Source organism: Mesoplodon bidens (genome assembly GCF_964165515.1).
Source record: "Mesoplodon bidens genome assembly, chromosome: 5".
Taxonomy (NCBI): domain Eukaryota; kingdom Metazoa; phylum Chordata; class Mammalia; order Artiodactyla; family Ziphiidae; genus Mesoplodon; species Mesoplodon bidens.
This window is the reverse complement of record NC_138161.1, coordinates 131,767,295-131,787,847: the sequence shown is the minus strand read 5'-3', so window position 1 is coordinate 131,787,847 and position 20,553 is coordinate 131,767,295. Positions and strand designations below refer to the sequence as shown.

The 20,553-nt window shown below is 39.6% G+C and overlaps 1 protein-coding gene across 1 annotated transcript in view; it reads left to right on the top strand.

Moving 5' to 3' along the window:
• The window catches only part of CPB1 (carboxypeptidase B1), a gene marked incomplete at both ends in the record, with an annotated part of 39,461 nt that extends 25,864 nt beyond the window's left edge, over positions 1 to 13,597 (top strand). Inside the window, 2 exons of the mRNA XM_081234216.1 lie at positions 11,383 to 11,467; positions 13,410 to 13,597. Coding sequence (XP_081090342.1) covers positions 11,383 to 11,467; positions 13,410 to 13,597 — 273 coding nt within the window. The remainder of the gene's footprint in view (positions 1 to 11,382; positions 11,468 to 13,409) is intronic.
• Positions 13,598 to 20,553: the final 6,956 nt, after the last annotated feature.

The window sequence follows — 20,553 nt, the reverse complement described above, 5'->3', positions numbered from 1 at the left end:
TAATTCACTAATCTTCAAAATGACAACAGTTCCACTTCCTCCTGCTTCACCACAATACGGACACACATGATGATTTCAGACGCATCTGGGGTAATCAACAAAGTTCCTTCACCTCATACATAATCTTAATCAGAAAGTCAATTTTATCAAGTTGCCTTGAGCTGGATTTGACATGCACAGGCAGAGTATAGCAGATGTCATTAGGAATTTGGCACATTTGGTTGATATCAGGTTAAGTGATAAGATCCTAATATTGCTTATTTCTAAACCGTTGGATTAGGTGAGACACAGATGTAAATCAATCAATGAACAAATGATGTGAATGGGTCCTTACTATATATGAGAAATAATGCAAAGAAAATGAACTATCCCTGACTCAAAAAATTAGCAATCTTGTTGGAGAATCAAGATACAACCGCATGAAAAGTTAAATAATATGAGTTTTACACTATTCACATTAACAAATATGGTACATCAATGTATAAATTTTTTTAAATAAGCAGGTTTGAATCCTTCAAACAACTTTTTTTTTTTAATTTATAAACATCTGGCTGCCAGAAGTTGGGACCAATGATCTGAAAGAACAAGTATAAGATTTAAAGCATTTGAGTCATGTCAAAAAAAAAAAAAAAGTATTCCACCTAGACAATGACATAGATATCTGGCTTACCTAAATGCATATATTCAAAGACCCAATAACTTTATCAACTGGAAATTGTTTTGTACTTTCAGATTCAGTCTTTCAGAGACCAAATAAAACATGTAATGCTGTAAATATTTTGTGAAGAGCAAAATGGAAAAATAACTCAGCTTCTTAAAAAACTGATAGCTAATAGTTAGCCAGGTCCTGTTCTTTAAAAAAAAAAAAAAAAAAAAAAAGCTATTTTTCATTTCAGGAAAACATTCTCATTTTCCCTATCTGTAGCCAAAAAACAAAAGAGGACATCATTAGTTGGAACCATTAAATATTTCAGTTTTCCAATTAGGCTCAGTCTGTAAGTGTTCCCAGCAGGGGGTGCTCACAGGCCTCCTGTCCCAGAGATGGGTGTGGCCAGCTCCTCATTTCAGTCCTAGATTTCCAGGGCCACCAGAGGAGAGGAGGTGGGGGTATGTTGTTTGCTTAATTCATGTGAATATGTTTAAGCTGTACCACATCAAAAGAGAAAAAGACAAAGCCATAAAAGCTAAGCACGAATGAGTTAGTAAGTAAAATATTAAAACTAAAATTATAAACCATATTAAATGTAACAACCAATATATCCAATTTGCTTAATAACTAGTTTTAAACATAAACACTAAAAGACTAATGCTAACAGAAAAGCTTAAAGTGTTCTTTGGAATTGAGCTGCTGCACAAAGTTTCAATACTTTTTCTTACTTGGGGAATAAGTTTAAGCCCTTTTAGTGATGAAAACTTTGTTGCCCCACTGGTTCCATACAATAACATAGTATCTGACTGCTCTAGAAGTCTACAAACTTTCCTTTAAAAAAAAAGAATCAAGTAAGTTCTACCTTTAGAATCTCATGAATAATTCTTGCTACTTCCTGTGGTTTCTCCAGGAAAAGACCCAAGACTCAAAGTGAGTTTAGTGGGCCAATTCAATATGTGCCCCAAATGGTGTGAAACGATTCCAGAGAATGTGATCCACTGATACTTTCCTCTAAGAATCACTTCTTTATTTAAAATCAAGGAAAGAGAGGTAATAGTAAAATATATATATATATGTATATTAGAAATTCCATCCTCCAAAATTGTTTTTAAATTCTAATTAACAAAGAAGTGAACCAGAACTATATCAAAGTAAAATATTCATAATCAATTCTCAACAAGCATAAACCACAAAATAATCTCACCTTGTTTAAATTTATACCCACAAATCTAATAAATTCAAGGAAAAGGACATGTTACTTCTTATGTTTTCTAGAGCATGATAAGATAGGTGAATAAAATACAAAAATTCTTTGCACTTATATCACACACATTGATTTAAAAGTTACTTTAATTTCCAATAATCTTTTCTGTGATTAAAATTTTGCCTAGTATCTTAAAAGAGATATTTAAATACTACCAGTAAAATCTAAGATGAATATTATTTGATTATTTGATTCATTTGAGATCTGAATTTAGTTTGGCACCCCAAAACAATTTAAATCATTTGAAGAGTTAACTAGAAATCCTTTCAGTCTTTTTCTTATTTTGTATAAATCCAATTCACTTACTTCCTAAGAACATTTTGCTAGAACAACTCATAACTATAGTGTTATCACAAATACATGTATAGCCAAAAGAGAATTTGAGTCTCCCAAGAAGAAAGATATTGGCTTTTCCATGGTTTTTATTTGTAATGAGGATATCACTTTAAAAAAGTAAAAATCTTGACCTAGAAAGATGAATGTTCCACCCAAATCTAGTGTCTCCATATTAATTCTCAATTAGAAAAATGTGACCCCACTGTAGAAAACAAAAGATAGTAAAAGACCAATAAGATGAATTATTGGCACCATACCACATTATAGATAACTCAGAATTTTCTTACAGGACTACAAAGCAGACTTTGTCTTCTACAGATTTTAGCATATATATATATATATATATGCGTGTATATATATATATACATACATACATATATGATTCTTATTTTTCTTTATACATATAAAACTTAGAAGATCATATTTGTAGCTAAAAAAAATGCTTCAGTGAAATAATTGGAAGGAAATTATTCTGTACAGAAACATTAGCACTCTCAGTTCAAATTTAGAACATACCGTAAGTAGCAATCCTTTGACATTTGAGTCGTGATGAAAATGTATACGGCTTCATTTCTGAAAGATCTTACATGTAGATTACCTGACAATTACTTATATCATGAGACAACCTTCAGAGGGAAGAAAGGCAGAGAAGGGAATGCAAAAGACCAATGAAGTAAAAGTACAGAAGTAATAGCCTGGATTACAAAGGCTACCAAAAATACATCTTCAGCAGATGAATAAAAAGTTTGAGGAAACATAACAGTGTCTTACATACATAATGCTTTCCTGACTGCAAACTGTTTTTACACACATACATTATTTAAAGAAAGAATACAAAACGCACTGTGAGTTTCCAATGACTTCATAAACGTCCAGTCCCTCAGTGTTGACTTCTTCAGTATAAGGCTATCACTATCTTCAAAGGAAGTTTTAAGATCCAGAAAAAGAATATCTTTACATTTCCAAAATTCTAAAGGGTAATGAAATATTGAGTTATATGACCTCTTTATCATCAGAGGAAATAAAAACTAGGAGACATAACTGAAAAGGCTCCCAAACCTATCCATATCTTTGCATTTATTGAGCATGGAAAAGCTCCTAATCTTTGGTCTACCTTCCCCCCAAAGAAGCACACATGGCACTGTTAATAATAATTATTACTATAATACTTCTTCTAAATTCAAAAGCAGAAACCCAGAATAATAACCAATCAACTAAGTATCTTCACCCATTTCCCAGACTGACCAAATGGAAAGCTGATGTATACCACACAAAGATGCCAATCCAGGGCATGCACCTATCATTACATTTCTACATTAGAAGCGCAGAATTTCACAGGTGGAAATCTGGAATTTCTCTGGTTCTGCTTTCTCATTTTCCAGCTTAGACAATGAAGGCTTGGTTAAGCCAACACCAGTAGTAGAGGCAGCCTTGGGCATGGAGCTATTAGATGCTGAAGAATTTCCTAAGCTGCCCCAACTTCCAAAGATGCACACACACATATTTGTGCGGCCGTGTTCTATGTTGGTGCTCCATGCAGCCGATTTGCAAAAGGCCATTCATTAAATAAAGTCTTTTATCTCACAAATATATCATTATTACCTCCAACCCCGGACATTGCTAAGGATTTACACTGGTCAAGTAAGATCCCTGACTTCTCAGGGCCCAGTCTTCATGATTCTGGCCAGTACTTGCATGGGTATATGTACATTAACCAGGAGAAATATGACAGTCTAAAATTTTCTGAAAAATTATTAAACTTGACCAAAAGATAGAAATCCATTTCTAAAATCTAACACCTTCTAGTCCAGAGACACCTCACTACCTCTTAATTAAAGCTTTACTTAATGAGCCACCAAGACAGAAACTCACTGCTCCACCCAAGCACGTGATCGTAAGCCAAGACTATGATTAGAGATAAACATAAAAATCAGGGGGGAAGAAATATTGTGATTAGGAGGTGGACAATTGCAGGGCCGTGTGCACATACATCACTGCTGTCACCACGTCCTTGCCTAATAACAAGAGTAACAGGGTCACAGTCCCTGTGTCAGGCAGGCTGCCAGCAGCTACGGCAGACAGGACTGGAGGCACAGAACATTTGCTTCAGGAATTTTCTCAGAATTTCTAATCTCACTTATAAGACAAAAAAATTTTCAATGACAACTGCAGAATTTCTTTGATTAGAGAAACCGGTTGCTGATTCACCATTATTATACATTTTAAGTGGCTTTTTGGCCTGTTAAAATTCTCCTGCAGGGCCTGGTCAGTACATGACTCATCAGGCAATCACCAGAAATTCCACTGAGCACCTATTAAGTGCTCAGCATAAACCATGGTTCCTGCCACGAGGAAGGGAGCAGAGAGGCTCAGCCTGTTGTGAATGTTCTCTCGAAGGAAGAGTGGGAGTGAGGTAACCAGGTTACCGAGGGACGTTAATGTCAGGATGACTCCTGTATCACAGCGGGCCCTGGAGCCAGTAACCTGGTAAACAGAATGGCCACGTCAAACACAGAACTCCCAGTTAGATCTGATTTCAGATCAACAACAAATAATTTTTAGTGTTTAAGTATGCTCCAAATATCGCATGGGACAGACTTATACGGGAAAAGCATTCATTGTTTACCTGAAGTTTAAATTTAACTGGATATCCTGTATTTTTGGCTAAATCTGGCAACCCTGCAGGTAAAGTGTGATTTTGTGATTTTGGCCGGTGTGACCTAGCAGCGGCGCTTCAGAGACACTTGTACTATCGTCAGCAGAGGAAAACGAGGCATTCAGAGCACCTTTAAAACCAGCTGTCTTCTTTTTCAGTTCTTCTCTCTAAAATACTTTCTTCTTTCACATAATTACATCTTTTATCTGCCTTTCCTTTAAGCTAATTTTGCCTCCTTCCCTTCCCCCAGAGGACATCTGTGGGGTGGGGGGGGGGGGCTTTTTGATTGTTGTCACTGTGGGAGTGCTCCCAGCATGCCTTGGGTGGAGGCCAGGGGAGACTGATAAACACCCTACAAAGCTCAGGACAAGCCTCCACAGCAAAGGATCGTCCAGCCCACGTGTCACAAGTGCCAAGGTGGAGAAACCCTGCTTTAAGCAAAGGTAAGAAAAGTCTCATTCCTGGCCAAAGGTCCCTGGCTTTCAGGATCCTACATCTCCTCACAAAGAGCTTACAATTTTCTGCACATCTCAAGTGCGGGAGAGTACATTCCCATCATACGGCATTTATTTTTTAACATTTATTTGGAAGAAGCACCACTGCCACCGGCGGGGGGAAAAAAAAAAAATTCTGGACTTTGCAACTACAGCTGACTCATGCTTCACATTTTACCTGAATTTTAAAGTATTTTAAAAATTTAAAAAATTTTAAAAATATGTATTCAAATCAGCCAAAGAAAGAATTTGGTTTCCATCAGCGAAAGCATTGCCACGCTCCCCATGGAGTCTGCCAGAATAGACAGGCCCTGCTCTCTAAAGCTGGCCTTCCCACACTCCTTGCCTTTTCTTCATCTCAAGGCTTTGCAACCAGAGCCTGCACTTGTTTACTCTCCTCCTTTTTCTCAGAAACATATTTCTTTCAAAGGCTTTCTCCTCAGTCCCTGCCTCAGTAGGCCTTGGAGGCTTCTCCTTTTGCACCCAAGTTATAAAAGTTCAATTCCCCATTGGTCCCTTGGCGTAAGCTACCCATTATCACAGGACAGAAGGAAGGAAGCTGCCGCTAAAGATCATTTTGATGCTTCCATTATCACATGTATTCACCCAGAGGGATGGTTAAACTCAGAACTTCAAGTTAGAAACAAAGTTCTGAAGAAAATTTCCTTTGAATTGATATATACCCCACCGTCAGTTTGGGGCTTTCGTTTTCTTGTACGGTAATAATGGACCAGGGGAAGATTAGAAGAGGCAAGACCCCACTGTCATGACACTTGGCTGTGTACGTAGAGGTTGCAATGAGGACCATGAGCACAGTCACGAGACGGGGCTTCCTGATCACATGTTACCTAGGAATGCAGGTCAGTGGAAAAGAACACCCTCACCTTATTCATCTCACCAGCCCCCTGGAGCTCAGAGCCTGGGGAAACGTTACACTAGTTGGTCCTTTGTCTCTTGGGCTTTGAGTTAGATGTGACATTTTAGACTCTCTCTGTCTTTTGCTCTATGACCAAGGCCTCTTTTTAAGAAAACAGGTGACAAAAGAGAACATGCATAAGACGTGGTAGGAAACTCATATCTAAGGATTAATAAAGGCTGGCCATGTTTGGCCTTGACTGAAAGCAAAGTTTTCTCTGAGGCTGATTTATATTTAGCTTCCTTCTGTTCTTTACAACTGGTAAAACCAGCTCTAGCAACACTTCTTTTGAAGTATTCCAAGGCCACAAGGAGAAGTGAAAAAGAGCACAGGATTTAAAGCAAGAAGAACCTAGCTCAAGTCAGCCACTTATGGGGCTGCATGCCCTTGGGCAAGTTCTTTTATCCTCTCTGAGTTTCAGTTCTTTTATCTGTAAAATGGGGATAAAAATATCTAGCTCTTATCAAGAGCTCTTTGTCAAAGTCTAAGGTTTTATGTAAATGTTAGTTCTTATTTTGAACCCACTGAGCGAGGACGTAAGATCTCCCTCAAATGACAGGTTATATAGAAAATGTCATTAATTAGAGTTTCAAGACATGGATCATGCTCTCTGATGTACTATTGTTTCTGCCAGTCTTTTGTCAGCTGTCTTAGTCCCTTTTTACAGAAACATACAAGGAAAAGGAGTTACCTTTCTAATAGTTTAGCAAATTCAGGAATCACCCCTCTCTCTCTACCATTTCTGGCAGGGGTCAGTCACCCAGCTTGGTTGGAACATTCCCACCAAGCGTGCTGCCCCCATGGCATTCCATTCTGCTAGAAAATTCTGTGTTGATGAAATGTGGACAGATAATGTTAGGAAGATAAATGAGCAACATTTGTAAAAGTATTTGAACTATTAAAAAAAAAAAAGAAAAGACCCACACTGATTCCAGGGATTTTTGTTACAATACTTGGAACTTAAAATATGATATTTTGGTTGATTAAAGTCTGCTCTGACTTTTTTGTCTCTTGGCCTCAGAGGGGCTGAGAGAAAGGGTCTACAGACTTCACTTTTTTTTTAATCAGAGGAAATAAGTTAAGTGCCCAGCAGAGGTCAATGTCTAAATGTAGTAACCCATCAACCATCACGACATGGTACCACCACTCTCCCCACAAGCATCCTCAATCTCCACTCAGGGGGGTCACAGTCCAGCCTTTGTAGAGCTCAGCACCCTGCACCCCCATCCAAATCTGGCTCACCTGAAGCCCTAGGAAGAGACTAAATCAACCAACCAACAATGTGCTAGGTGTTAATGCTATCTGCTGAGGATACAAAACGAATAGCCAAGAATCCTCCCCCCACAAAAAGCTCACCTAGGGGACAAATAGATGCAAGAACAAATGATTACAGCACAGAGTGACAGGAACTCTGATAGAGACATGTGAGCCCTCACAAAGAAGGGGTGCTCATTGCTCCCTAAGAGAGTTGGGGGCAGCTTTGCAAAGATGATGACATTTAGACTGAATTTGGAAGAACAATAGCAAGCCTCCTTGTGAACAATGAGGGAAAGAGAATTCCTACAAAGGGAGAAGGACACCCAACGTCATGGAGGTAAGGAGAGGCGGGGAAGGCTACAGAAAGTAGTTCAGGGAAACCTGGTTCGCAAGGAACATGGGGATGCAAGCGACGCAGCCTGAGAGAGAAGAGAGGGACAAACTCACAAAGACTCTTTATGTCAAGAAAGGAGGCCAGACTTCAACAGAAGGTGAGAGAGCCATTGAAGGATGTGATGACGAGGTGATGGTCAGAGGACAAGTGATGAGGTAGATATCAAGATGAGCGAGCAACTTAGGACAAGGAGAACCAAGGCTGAGCCACAGACTAGATGTTCCTCCAGTGGGCACCCGTGACAGGAACAAAATAACGGCCATTTTAAGTTAACATGAATCTTAGATATTGCTTCAGTGTCACAGGCAGAGCAACTGTTTCCAAAAGATGCCTCTGAAGGCTTAGAAAGCACTTGGTTATTGCTCTGAGGAAAGTCAAACTAAACATTTTTGTGTGGCCCTAAGGGTAGTTATGACTAAATGGATAAGTTGATAAATCAGAAGCAATAACAGATGACAAGTAAGCCCCTTCCATTTTGCCAGATAACTCAGTTCTTATGTTACACCAATAAAAATATTGAGAGACTTGAAGGCTGTCTGACACACAGGAGGTCAAGAGATAAAGACGATGATCTTGTCTTAAATTGTCTATAGTCATCATAACTTCTCACATTTGGAACTAATCCTGAAGAATTTCCTTTTTTTCCAGCTTTACTGGGATGCAATTGACATATAACGCTGTGTAAATTTAAGGTGTACAATGTGATGATCTGATACACGTATATACTGTAAAATGTTTACCACATTAGTTTACACACCCTCTACACCTCACATAATTGTCATTTTGTTGTTACGGTGAGAACACTAAAGCTCTATTCTCATAGCCATCTTTAAGTATACGACGCAGTATTGTTAACTACAGTCACAGTGCTGTACAGCAGCAGTCCCCAACCTTTTTGGCACCAGGGACCGGTTTCATGGAAGACAATTTTTCCATGGACTGGGGGTGGGGCAGGGGGATGGCTCAGGCGGTAATACGAGCGATGGGGAGCGGCTGTAAATACAGATGAAGCTTCGCTCACTCACCCACCACTCACCTCCTGCTGTGCGGCCCGGTTCCTAACAGGCCACGGACTAGTACTGGTCCACGGCCCAGGGGTTGGGGACCCCTGCTGTACATTACATGCCTGGAATTTATTAGAATCTTATTTCTACTAACTAAAAGTAAGAATTCAAGGTTTACGGGGGAAAAAAAGCAGAACAGAAGAAAAGCCTGAGGAAGGTAGCTAGGGAAGGAATAAGAGTTCTTTAGGATTAAAGGTTCTGCCTTACAGAAAAATAAGTAACTAGAAATTTCCTTGGATGAATCGCAAGTTAAAGAAATTGTAGAACAGTAGGAAACATGTTGTTTGCCTACCAAAAGAACAAGTACCTCACCGTGTTTCACATCTCTAAAAGATGGTTTTAAATGTATTCTGAGCATTGTGCAATGTTTACAGATTATTTCTGATTTCAACTGGCAACAGGCCTTATACTAAAGGATGGAGAGAAGACCTAACTCTAGTATGTTGGTTAGAATAAGATTAAACAACAGAAACAATACCTTTAGATCACAACAGTAAAGATTCCATACAGTATGAGAAAGCATATATTAGTTTACCAGTTTGGGAAAAAGGGAAAAGAAACCCTAAAATGTTCAAATTACTGTCCCAAAGCTCTAAGAATAATAAGTTAGTTCCAAGAAACTGATTGCATCATTTCAGGCCAGAAAGTCATGATTTAAGTTTTATAATTCCTTTTAAATTTCCAAATTTACCATTTGTTTTGATGAAGCATTGATGCTTTGGAAGCTGAAATTCTTGAAGTCTTACAGCCATGCCCTCATCAATTTGACTAAGACTTCACTGAACTGGTTTTAATATTAGAACAAGGGAAGGGAAGCTGCTATTTTGTAAAAACAGAATTATTCTGACGTCATCACCAGCTTCAACAGTTTTCCAGGCATATGTACAAGACAATTATGATGCCCAAGTAAGAAATATAGCTAGTCTCATAGCCAGAATGAGTTACGGCTAATTCTCCTATAGTAACAATCAGATTCACAAATCTGTGTTCTCCAGACAGAAAAGTAAAGCTTGCTTTCAAAGTGATTCAGTTAAGCAGACAATTTGTCAGTGGACACTGGAGAGTTTACTGTGCAGGGAGTAGTTGAGTGCACAGCCCTTCTCCCTGAGGGGCTGGGTGTAGGGGCGGGAGGGCATCGGGTCTGATGAGAAGGTGATGCTGCTTCTAATAAAAAAAAAAAAAAAAAAAAAACCATAAGTTAATACTTGCTACTTTTTTAAATTCTGGAATTCAAATGTTCTGCCTTTTGAAATAAAATAAATGTTCTCTCATTTTTCAGTCTAAAAAATCTTCCATGCTGGAACTACCACTCCTCCTTGGAATTGTCCATTCTTAAGCATTTTTACACTATCACTGAAGGTTGCACCAATTATCCAATCATTCTTTTGAGTGGTTTTTAACACTCCTACCCCAACTCACATAATTCTGTCATGACTTAATCTTCGCTTTATAACCTGCCCTATTTCCAGGTGGTTTTTGCATTGTTTTGTTTGGAATTATTTTGTACGTTTTTGATTTTTGTTTGTTTGCCTCTAATAGGTAGACAATCTCTTTGCACAACCACAAAGACCTCCTTGCCTCCTGCTTTTCTCTCACAAGCTCCAGAGACAAGATAGATTTGCCAGACTAATCCTTAGATATAACCTAATTATTCATACCCAGTGACATTTTACTATGTCAGTAAATGTGGTATCTGGGACAGTTACAAATCACTATAGCCTCATTTCTCCAGCCTGAACTAAGGGTTTAAAAGAAAATGTTTAACAAGCCTAAATAAGAATTCCAGAAAAAAAAGAGCAACTAAATTCTATGTAAATAAAAAAGAAAACAAAGTAAAAGAATAAACTCTGAATACAACAGAGTTTACAGCTAGGACCCAGATTTTACTGCAACGATCATTTAAAATAAATGTAAGGACCTAATTCTCAAATAATAGGGTAAGAAGAGTGCTAACCATCTCAGAGCTTCAACAAACAGTTACTGAGTAACCACTAAGTAACAAACCCTGGGCTAGGCCCTGGGGACACGGAGATAAAGGACAGAAAAAGTCACTGAGAACTCAGAGGGCAGCTAATGGTATTGACACAATATGACACAACTCTATGTGTGACAAAGGGAAGCTCAGAGTGAGTGCTTGAGGAGGGCATTAGGGAAGACATCCTTCCACAAGAATCACTTGGATCATATGACAAAGTTCGCTGGAAAATGGGGATGCGCACTGAGTAAGTTTAAAACACTAACCTGAACTGTGACTTAATGTCTTCAACGTCTTAAAAATCATGTACAGATGTTTGGTTTTTTGTCGGTGTGTGCTTTTATTTCTTCACTCACTTACTTCTGGCTCTTTTGCAGAACAGCATGGCTAAAGCTGCCACGAAAGAACTTGCCACACTGCACGGCACCAAGTACAAATATGGCCCAGGAGCTTCAACAATCTGTAAGTCTTGGCGTCAGAACTGTGCAAAGAATCCACGTGCTTAAAAGGCAACAAATGGTTCCGTCTTTCCTTTCTATCATTTAAAGCATGTGACTTTTGCCTGACAGTGAATTTTTTTATAAAGTATGTAATCAGTTTCCTGTTCAGAAAAAAGGGGGAGAAATATCCCTTTCAGCCCACGGAAACATTTGCTCTCCGTAGACATCTATTGAGCGTCTACCACTTGCCAGGCCCTCAACAGATGCTAGGGGAGAAAGGAGAGAAGGATGGAGAGAAGGCAAGAGGGAAGGAGGAAGGAAGGAGGAGGACTGGAGCAACCTTCAAAGAACCCACAGCAGGGAAGCGGGGAGAGTAAACATTACTTGTCATACAGGAGCTAAGCGCTGCGACAGAAGGATGTCTAAGAAAAGAGCACACCCGAAGACTAACCACCCCACTCCACAGTATCAGGAATAAGTTCCCAGGATGATGACACAGAAGCTTCATCTGGAAGGACAATTGCTGGAGGAAAGCAACAGCGGGAAGGTTTTCCTGGCTAAACAGACGGCCGTTTCGAAAGGCTACTTCAGGCTCAAGCTATATGCAAGGGATGCAAGCAAGTGGCAAAAGAGTTAGATAGGGGCTAGACCCCAGAGCCTTAGGGCTGCCGTTCGGATTTCACTGGGAAGGCTCATTCTGCAGGCCCCATTTTCAGTTTCTACATATATTTGCCTTTGCATGATTTCTTTCTGCCCCAGGTCTTAAAGGACCAGAAATACAAGCCAAAAAGGCCAGTCCCATCATCAAGGGGGCTTCAATGCAGTTGGAGAGGCTCCAATCCTGAGGGGTTTCTAAAAGCTTCATGTAGAATACAGTTTCCTGTATTCTTGTCCTTTATTAAACTTCTCTGTATCAGATGGGGTATACTATTTTCTTAAGGGGGTTCTATCAGAAATAACCCACAGTGACATTGCACCTATTCACATATTGTGAACTTCTTGTAGGTTTTCTTCAGGCAAGTTCAATGAGGTTTCTCCTTCCATTACAGTGTGAGTCCCTGGAGGGCAGGGGCCATGTCCTTCCTTTGTCCTAGCATCTCCAGAGTTGAGCACATGGCCTGCTGCTCAGTGAGAGCTGTACAACTGTTGACTGAATGAATGAATGAATGAACAAATGAGTGACTGAATAAATGAATGACATCATAACTGTCACCGAATGAATAACTGAAGGAATGCCTCATCTGTGCCAGGCCATATGCCAGACCCTGAAGAAACAAAAATGAAGGCACAGCCCTGCCCTCCAGCTGCTCCAGTTTCATCATTCACCACAGTTTCAGCAGGGTTTGGAGTCCTCTCCTCTCACCAGTCATCATGCAGTTTTCCTTATTCTTCTAGGAGATACACATCCTTTTCCCAGAAACTGCATATATTTTGTAAACAGATTATACACTACATAGCACAGTTTACCTCAGCATACAAGCACTCTGAGAAGTTTTTTATTTTTTTATTTTTTTGCGGTACGCAGGCCTCTCACTGTTGTGGCCTCTCCCGTTGCGGAGCACAGGCTCCGGACGCGCAGGCTCAGCGGCCATGGCTCACGGGCCCAGCCGCTCCACGGCATGTGGGATCTTCCTGGACCAGGGCACGAACCCGTGTCCCTTGCATTGGCAGGTGGACTCTCAACCACTGCGCCACCAGGGAAGCCCCTGAGAAGTTTATATATTACAAATTACATACTTCCTAGGGTATTAAACACATCACTCCCCCTAAGTAGACTTAGAGGTAAGATTGGACAAATTTTTAAAACAGCCCCCATAGCTTTTGTGATCCAGGTTACTAGAAAATTCGCCTACCTATACTGTTTTGTGCAGTAAAACATTCGTAATTATAAAAGAAAGCTGGTGGCGTTTTGAAATCTCCTTCCTAGATTTAAAATTTTTCTTTCTTCTGTTTGCTTATTTCAGATCCTGCTGCTGGGGGCTCTGATGACTGGGTTTATGACGAAGGAATCAAATATTCCTTCACCTTTGAACTCCGGGATACAGGCAGATATGGCTTTGCCCTCCCTGAATCCCAGATCCGGCCAACCTGTGAGGAGACGATGCTGGCGATCAAATACATTACCGGCTATGTCCTGAAACATCTGTACTAGCCCAGAGCGCTAACAGCCTTATTTCTAAATGCTCACTCTTTCTTTTCTATCCTGAATTGTGACTTTTGTTTGCCTAGTTGTTTTCCAGATCCTCCTCTTTCTTTTAAGATTCTGGGTCTATTAAACTACCTGGGTCTTTAATATTGATCATAATAAAAATGAACCATTACAACTGAAAAACCTGACAGACTGTCTACTTCTTTGGGGGAAAAAAGATGTGAACGAATGACTAAGGCAAGCCGTGCACAACCAATGATGTAGGTCAGCCGTACGGGAGTTAAAGTCCTTGGCGTGTTGTCAACCCTGGCAGATTGCAGACATGCACAGGTTACAGTGGGGTACTGATGAGGAAGAAGACATATAAGGGGAAATCCAGGACTGTAAAATGTGGTATAGGTGAAACGATCCAATCATGGTTTAGCTTTCATCTCGGCTCACTCAAGTTATTTTCTGAGCTGTTTACCACATGCCAAGCACTTTGCTAAGCAATTGAGGACACAGCAATGAAAAAGAAAGAAAACATTTCTGCCCTCAATGGTTGTATAAGCCACTTGAGAAGATGGACATGAAACAAATAATTATTTAACTAATTATGTACTAATTCGTGATTTAATTTATATTAGCTATCTGACGTGGAGGAGGAAGCTCTCTCAGGAAGTGCTAAAGCCTGAAGAATGATTCACAGTTAGCTCGAAGAAGGGAGCACCCCTTCCAGGCCCTGTAACTATGCAGAAGCTATAAGAAGAAAGCAAGAGAGGGTGGAACTCAGAGAACTGAGGGAACAGGGGCATGCGAAAGGGCTGAGGAGGGAGTTGGGGATCATATCAGGCAGGGTTAGAGGTCATGTTAAGGATTTGGAACAACTGATCTAAGAACAATGAGAAGCCTTAGGAGACAGATCCAAAAAAATATTGTTGCGATTTGTGTCAGTGTCCTGCCTATGGTTTCCTCTAGGAGTTTTATAGTATCCGGTCTTACATTTAGGTCTTTAATCCATTTCGAGTTTATTTTTCTATATGGTATTAGAGAATGTTCTAATTTCATTCTTTTACAGGTGGCTGTCCAGTTTTCCCAGCACCACTTACTGAAGAGACTGTCTTTTCCCCATTGTATATTCTTGCCTCCTTTGTCATAGATTAATAAGTAAAGGAAACCAAAGCAAAAATAAACAAATGGGACCTAATTAAATGTAAAAGCTTTTGCACAGCAAAGATAACCACTGACAAAACAAAAAGGCAACCTACTGAATGGGAGAAGATATTTGCAAATGATTTGACTGATGAGGGGTTAATACCCGACTTATATAAACAGCCCATACAACTCAACATCAAAAAAATAAACAACCGGATTAAAAAAATGGGCAGAAGAACTGAATAGACATTTTCCCAAAGGGAAAATGCAGATGGCCAACAGGCACATGAAAAGATGCTCTACATCGCTAATCATCAGGGAAATGCAAATCAAAACAACAACAAGATATCACCTCACACCTGTCAGAATGGCTATCAACAAAAAGAACACAAATAACAAATGTTGGTGAGGATGTGGAGAAAAGGGAACCCTCCTACACTATTGGTGGGAATGTAAATTGGTGCAGCCACTGTGGAAAACAGTATGGAAGTTTCTCAAAAAACTAAAAGTGGAACTACCATATGACCCAGCAATTCCACTCCTGGGTATATATCCAAAAAAATATGAACACTAATTTGAAATGATACATGCACCCCAATGTTCACAGCAGCATTATTTACAATTGCCAATATATGGAAGCAACGTAAGTGTCCATCAACAGATGAATGGATGAAGAAGATATGGTACATAGATACAATGGAATACTACTCATTCGTGAAAAAGAATGAAATTTTGCCATTTGCAGCAACATGGATGGACTAGGAGGGCATTATGCTGAGTGAAATAAGTCAGACAGAGAAAGACAAATACTGTATGATATCACTATATATGGAATCTAAAAAATACAACAAACTAGTGAATAAACAAAAAACAGGCAGATTCACAGATATAGAGAACAAACTAGTGGTTACCAGTGGGGAGAGGAAATGTGGAAGGGGCAATATAGAGATAGGGGGAAAAAGGGGTTATTATGTGATTATATGAAATCATGTGTGTGAAACTTTTGAAAACTGTAAAGTACTATAGAATTTAAAGAATCTTTCATTCAATAAAAAAAGAGCAATGAGAAGCCACTAAATTGTAAATGACATGATAAGAGTTTTTTGTTTTTTTAAACACCAGCCAGGCTACGGTGTGGAAAGCAGACTGGAAGTGAAACAAGAAGGTGCCAGTGACTTGTATATCAAACATGACTTGAAGTTTTCCAGAATTAAAACTGAACATGCTAGTAATGTTGGAGAGTACTGTGCAAAGTTCAATTTTAAAATATAATAATATGTATTTAGATTATAATTTGGGGGCATTGCTTACTTTAAAATCATAGAACAAAACATTACCTCATTGTTTTCCATGTAGATGCAAGGAAGAGAAGATTCCATATCTAGCATAATATGTTGAAATATCTATCACAGTGTTCCATTCAAAAACAGAATCCATTAACGTCACAATGATCTGTTTGGAAGCTGTCAAGCCAAAGAATGATTAATTGCATTAATTGTCCACTAGATGGTAGCAGTGCAGCTGCTACAATTTGTCAGGCAACCATCTTCAAAATAATTTAGTAATATATCATTTAAATAGGCACAGAAAAACAGAGACCCTTAAGTGCCAAAAAAGAAATTCCCGTAAATTCTTAAGCAGTATTGATGTTGATTTTTAAAATAGATGTAATTTAGCGGAATTATTGTTTCTTTCTCCCATTCTGTTTAAGTTATATCCATGTGAATTGCAAAGCTAACAACCATACTTACCTGAGTGAAGTTATCTTGCTGGAGGTGTATCATTCAACTCAGTTCCACAGGACACTGCCTTACCCTACCTCTAGCAGGTGCCATCGACTTCTATCTAAGGGATGCTGTGGCCCAAAGTTCAGTGCTTTAAAACAGAAATTAGGAATATACATGGGCTTTTCTAAAATTTCAAGGAATTTTTAAGAAGAATTAGAAACAGGAAAGCAAATAAAATCCATGTACCTGAGATTTCCTGCACTGGAGACATTTTTGCTATATCTCTTGCCAACTGAAAGTTAACAGCTAGCAGGCTAGCAGTGCCACTTGCCTGAGCTTCACCAAGAAAAAAGAGAAAAGAAGTTCTTGCTTTAGGCCTCTCCAGTGCAATATAGTACTTTATGCCTTCCTGCCCGGCTGACCAGAGACTCTGTTGCCTTGCGAGACCAGACATTGCCCAGCCTTGCCCACACAGGAGCCCCTGGTTGTGAGGGCACCTCTCTTCTCCCTTTCTTTGGCTAATTCCCACCCTGAGAAGGACCTAGGACAGGCTCTAAGCTCCTTCAGTCCCTAACTCTCACCTCCCCAAAGCAGCAATTAACAAACAGCAGGGGCTCGGCCCCCTGAATCTTTCCTACCTCAAACAGTGTTGCTACAAAATAGCAAGACTGGTTTCCCAGTCTGGAATATGGGAGGTCTACATATCTAGAATCGCATCTCATGTGTTCACCTACTTTGCCAGATAACCTACATGCATTGGTCAAAGAGAGAATTTCAGGAGTAGAAGGAAGACAGAGGAACCATGATAGTTAATGATTTGGGGGCCAAAAGGGGTATTGATGAGCCTCTTAGGTCATCTCATTTGAGCAGGTAGTCACTCCCCTTCTAGCCAGGTCTGACACTGCCTGAATCACTCACCCACGTCTCTGTCCAGAAATGCCACCTTGCCTGCAAGTAATAAAAGACAAGTTTCTCTCCAGCATTTTCCAGGGCAGTTTCATTTCAATGTTAAAAAATCCAATATCCGTAACTAAAGGCAACAAATTTTCCTTTCAACATATCCTTTATGAGACATCTAAAGGTATTCCAGAAGTTTACTATATTTGATTTGAAGATAGAGAATTATTTGAAAGATTGTAGTAAATCATAAGAGAACTTTCACTTCCATTTTCTAGGACATTTCTTTTATAGTGATAAGGTTTGAAAAATATGCAGAAAAGCATAGTTTAAAAAATACAGTGGTATTTTTAACTGTGTCTAGACATACAAAAATCCAAGGAGTGCAAAGATCCAGAAAGATGGAAAATTATTGTCGTGTGAAGCATTCAACTTTAAATATTTTTAAAGAGATTAAATTAACCTATGAAACATCACACCATCTTACATAGTCAATCCTAAAATGATATGGTGTCTAACAACTATTCATCCTACTCCATACATATGCCAAGACCTTTCATAAATCTTGATTCAGTAATACAAGGTTTTACTGAACTATGCCTGCTAAGAAACCATACTTGTTCTGAGAAAGAGCTCCAAAATATTCTTGAAATCCATCTATTGTATTGTTTTTCAGAGGCTAAATAGATTGGGGAGGGGTGGGAGGTCTTAAAGCATCATATGTCTATGTCCTATTCCAGAAACAAGGAACTGTCAATATGCAACAGATATTAAGAAGTCAAAGATTATTTATCATCAAAGTTTTATCTTGAGAAATACGAGGATCCTTCAAACATTAACTTAGATACCCAAATAGAAGTGCCCTTCCAGGCTTCCCTGGTGCCGCAGTGGTTGAGAGTCCGCCTGCCAATGCAGGGGACACGGATTCGTGCCCCGGTCCGGGAGGATCCCACATGCCGCGGAGCAGCTGGGCCCGTGAGCCACGGCCACTGAGCCTGTGCGTCCGGAGCCTGTGCTCCGCAACGGGAGAGGCCACAACAGTGAGAGGCCCGCGTACCACAAAAAAAAAAAAAAAAGTGTCCTTCCTAGCTGACCTGAAAAACAGACACACAAGCCTTCTCTATACAGCTTTGAAAGTAGTCACACAGAAAAAAGCTTTAGCATGGAAAATATATCAGAATGCTAGAATTAAGAGTGACTTCTATTTTCTTCCTTCAGCTTTTCCATATTTTGCTAAATTATTTTCAATGGGCATTTATTACTTTTAGAATCCAAACAAAATTCCAAAAAGCAAAACTATAACAAATTTTTTTTTCTTTAAGCAGTCCACATTAAACCAAATACAGAGAGATATTTTGGCCTTATAGGACACAGCTACCACTTTAACCTACCACATGATACATGTTGGTACTCATCAGTTCTGCAGCCTGACAGTGGCCAGCAAGTGTGTTTACAGAACTTGACAATTGTATTAACTGCTTAGAGGACATAGGCATGTTTTTTGTACCTACCATCCACCAAGTCCCTTACATATGCATCTCACTTAGCCCTCACAGCCACTTGTTAGAGTCCCATGTGCATCCCTATTTTACAGATGAGGAAACCAAAGCCTAGAATGACTAGGCAGCCTGCTCAAGGTAAAGTAGCTAGTGTCTGGGAGCCACCCTGAGGTTACGTTTGTCTAACTCCAAAGTCAAGTTCTTCCTTTTCCTCTGTACTCCTGCCAAGCGCCCCCTTAGAATCAACAGAGCAAGAATTTGCCTTGGGATTTTCTAGTGCTGATAAGCTTGTCCAATGTCAAGAACATGAAGGCATCTGTAAACCCCTCCACTTCCTTACCTGTAGGGTTGCAAGGGAACCCTCTTGGGGGACCTATCACATTGCACATCTATCAGGTGGAGAGGAATGAAGCTATCGCTGCTATACATATAACAGGGGCATCTCCCCAACAGTATTATTTTGATAATAAAAATATACAACTATGACTCTGAGAAGTTTCATTTATGACCATCTATACATGAAGAGGTAGTTTTAAAGGAAATTCTAATAAGTTATCTGATTAAATTCACTCAGTATATTAGGTTACCTATAATTCTGGGTAAAAGTGTTGCCTTCTCCCAAATAATCCGTAATTAACTGAGTTTTGTTCAAGATTAAAGACCGCCCCCCAAGACACTGTTTCAAATGGTTTATAAATGACTTTCAGTAATTCAACTTTCAAAAAGCATTTACTGGGCACCTACAGCATCTAGACCCTGAAGAGAGCAGCCCATGAACAAACATTTGAGCAACCACATTATCTTGCCCTCTAAATGTCCTCAAGTTGCTTTACGAATAGGGGTTTCCCCTGAGGACAGAGGGAGGGAAACAGGAAAGGAGTGGGGATGTGAGTAATTTAGCAATTTCTGTAATGTTTACTTCTTTACCAAGAGAGGTACCGAGGAACGATGGCAAAAGTATAAAATCTAGACAGTGAACATACCAATGTTTTCCAGATTACTTACAGTACTTTTACTATATTCAAAATAATTTGTAATCAAAAGTTCTTATTTTAACAATTTACAATGTAGCTTCAAAAACATATGTTTTAGAGGGGTGGGAAAGGGAGGGTGGGTGGGAGGGAGACGCAAGAGGGAAGAGATATGGGGACTTATGTATATGTATAACCGATTCACTTTGTTATAAAGCAGAAACTAACACACCATTGTAAAGCAATTACACTCCAATAAAGATGTTAAAAAAAAAAAAAAGTTTTGCTATTAAGGACCACCCATCAGGGTTCTGTGGCCAGATACCCAAACTCATCTCGGGTTCCAAGTGCAAATTTAAACCGAGTCCTTCCATCCTTCAATTCAAGCATATGGTAGAGTAGTATTTTAGAACAAAGAACTGGGTTCAAATCTCAACATACTAGCTCTGCTTCCTTGGGCAAGTTATTTGCTAAACAAGGAATCTGCCTGTCATCTCATCTGTAAAATGGGCATTCCCAATTGTAAAAGGTATATGAGTAGCATGGAATTCACCTGTCACAAAATGGGCATTTAGTATTAGTGTTGCCACCCTACTCCCCTCCCCAACTAGAAAATATGGTGGGGGGGGGCATTTCATCCACCAGAACCCTAAGAGGAAATGAGCTGCTCCTCCAGACAAGAGCTGAGGCATAGAACTGGCAGAGGGGCTTGGGACAGGCAAAGAAGAACC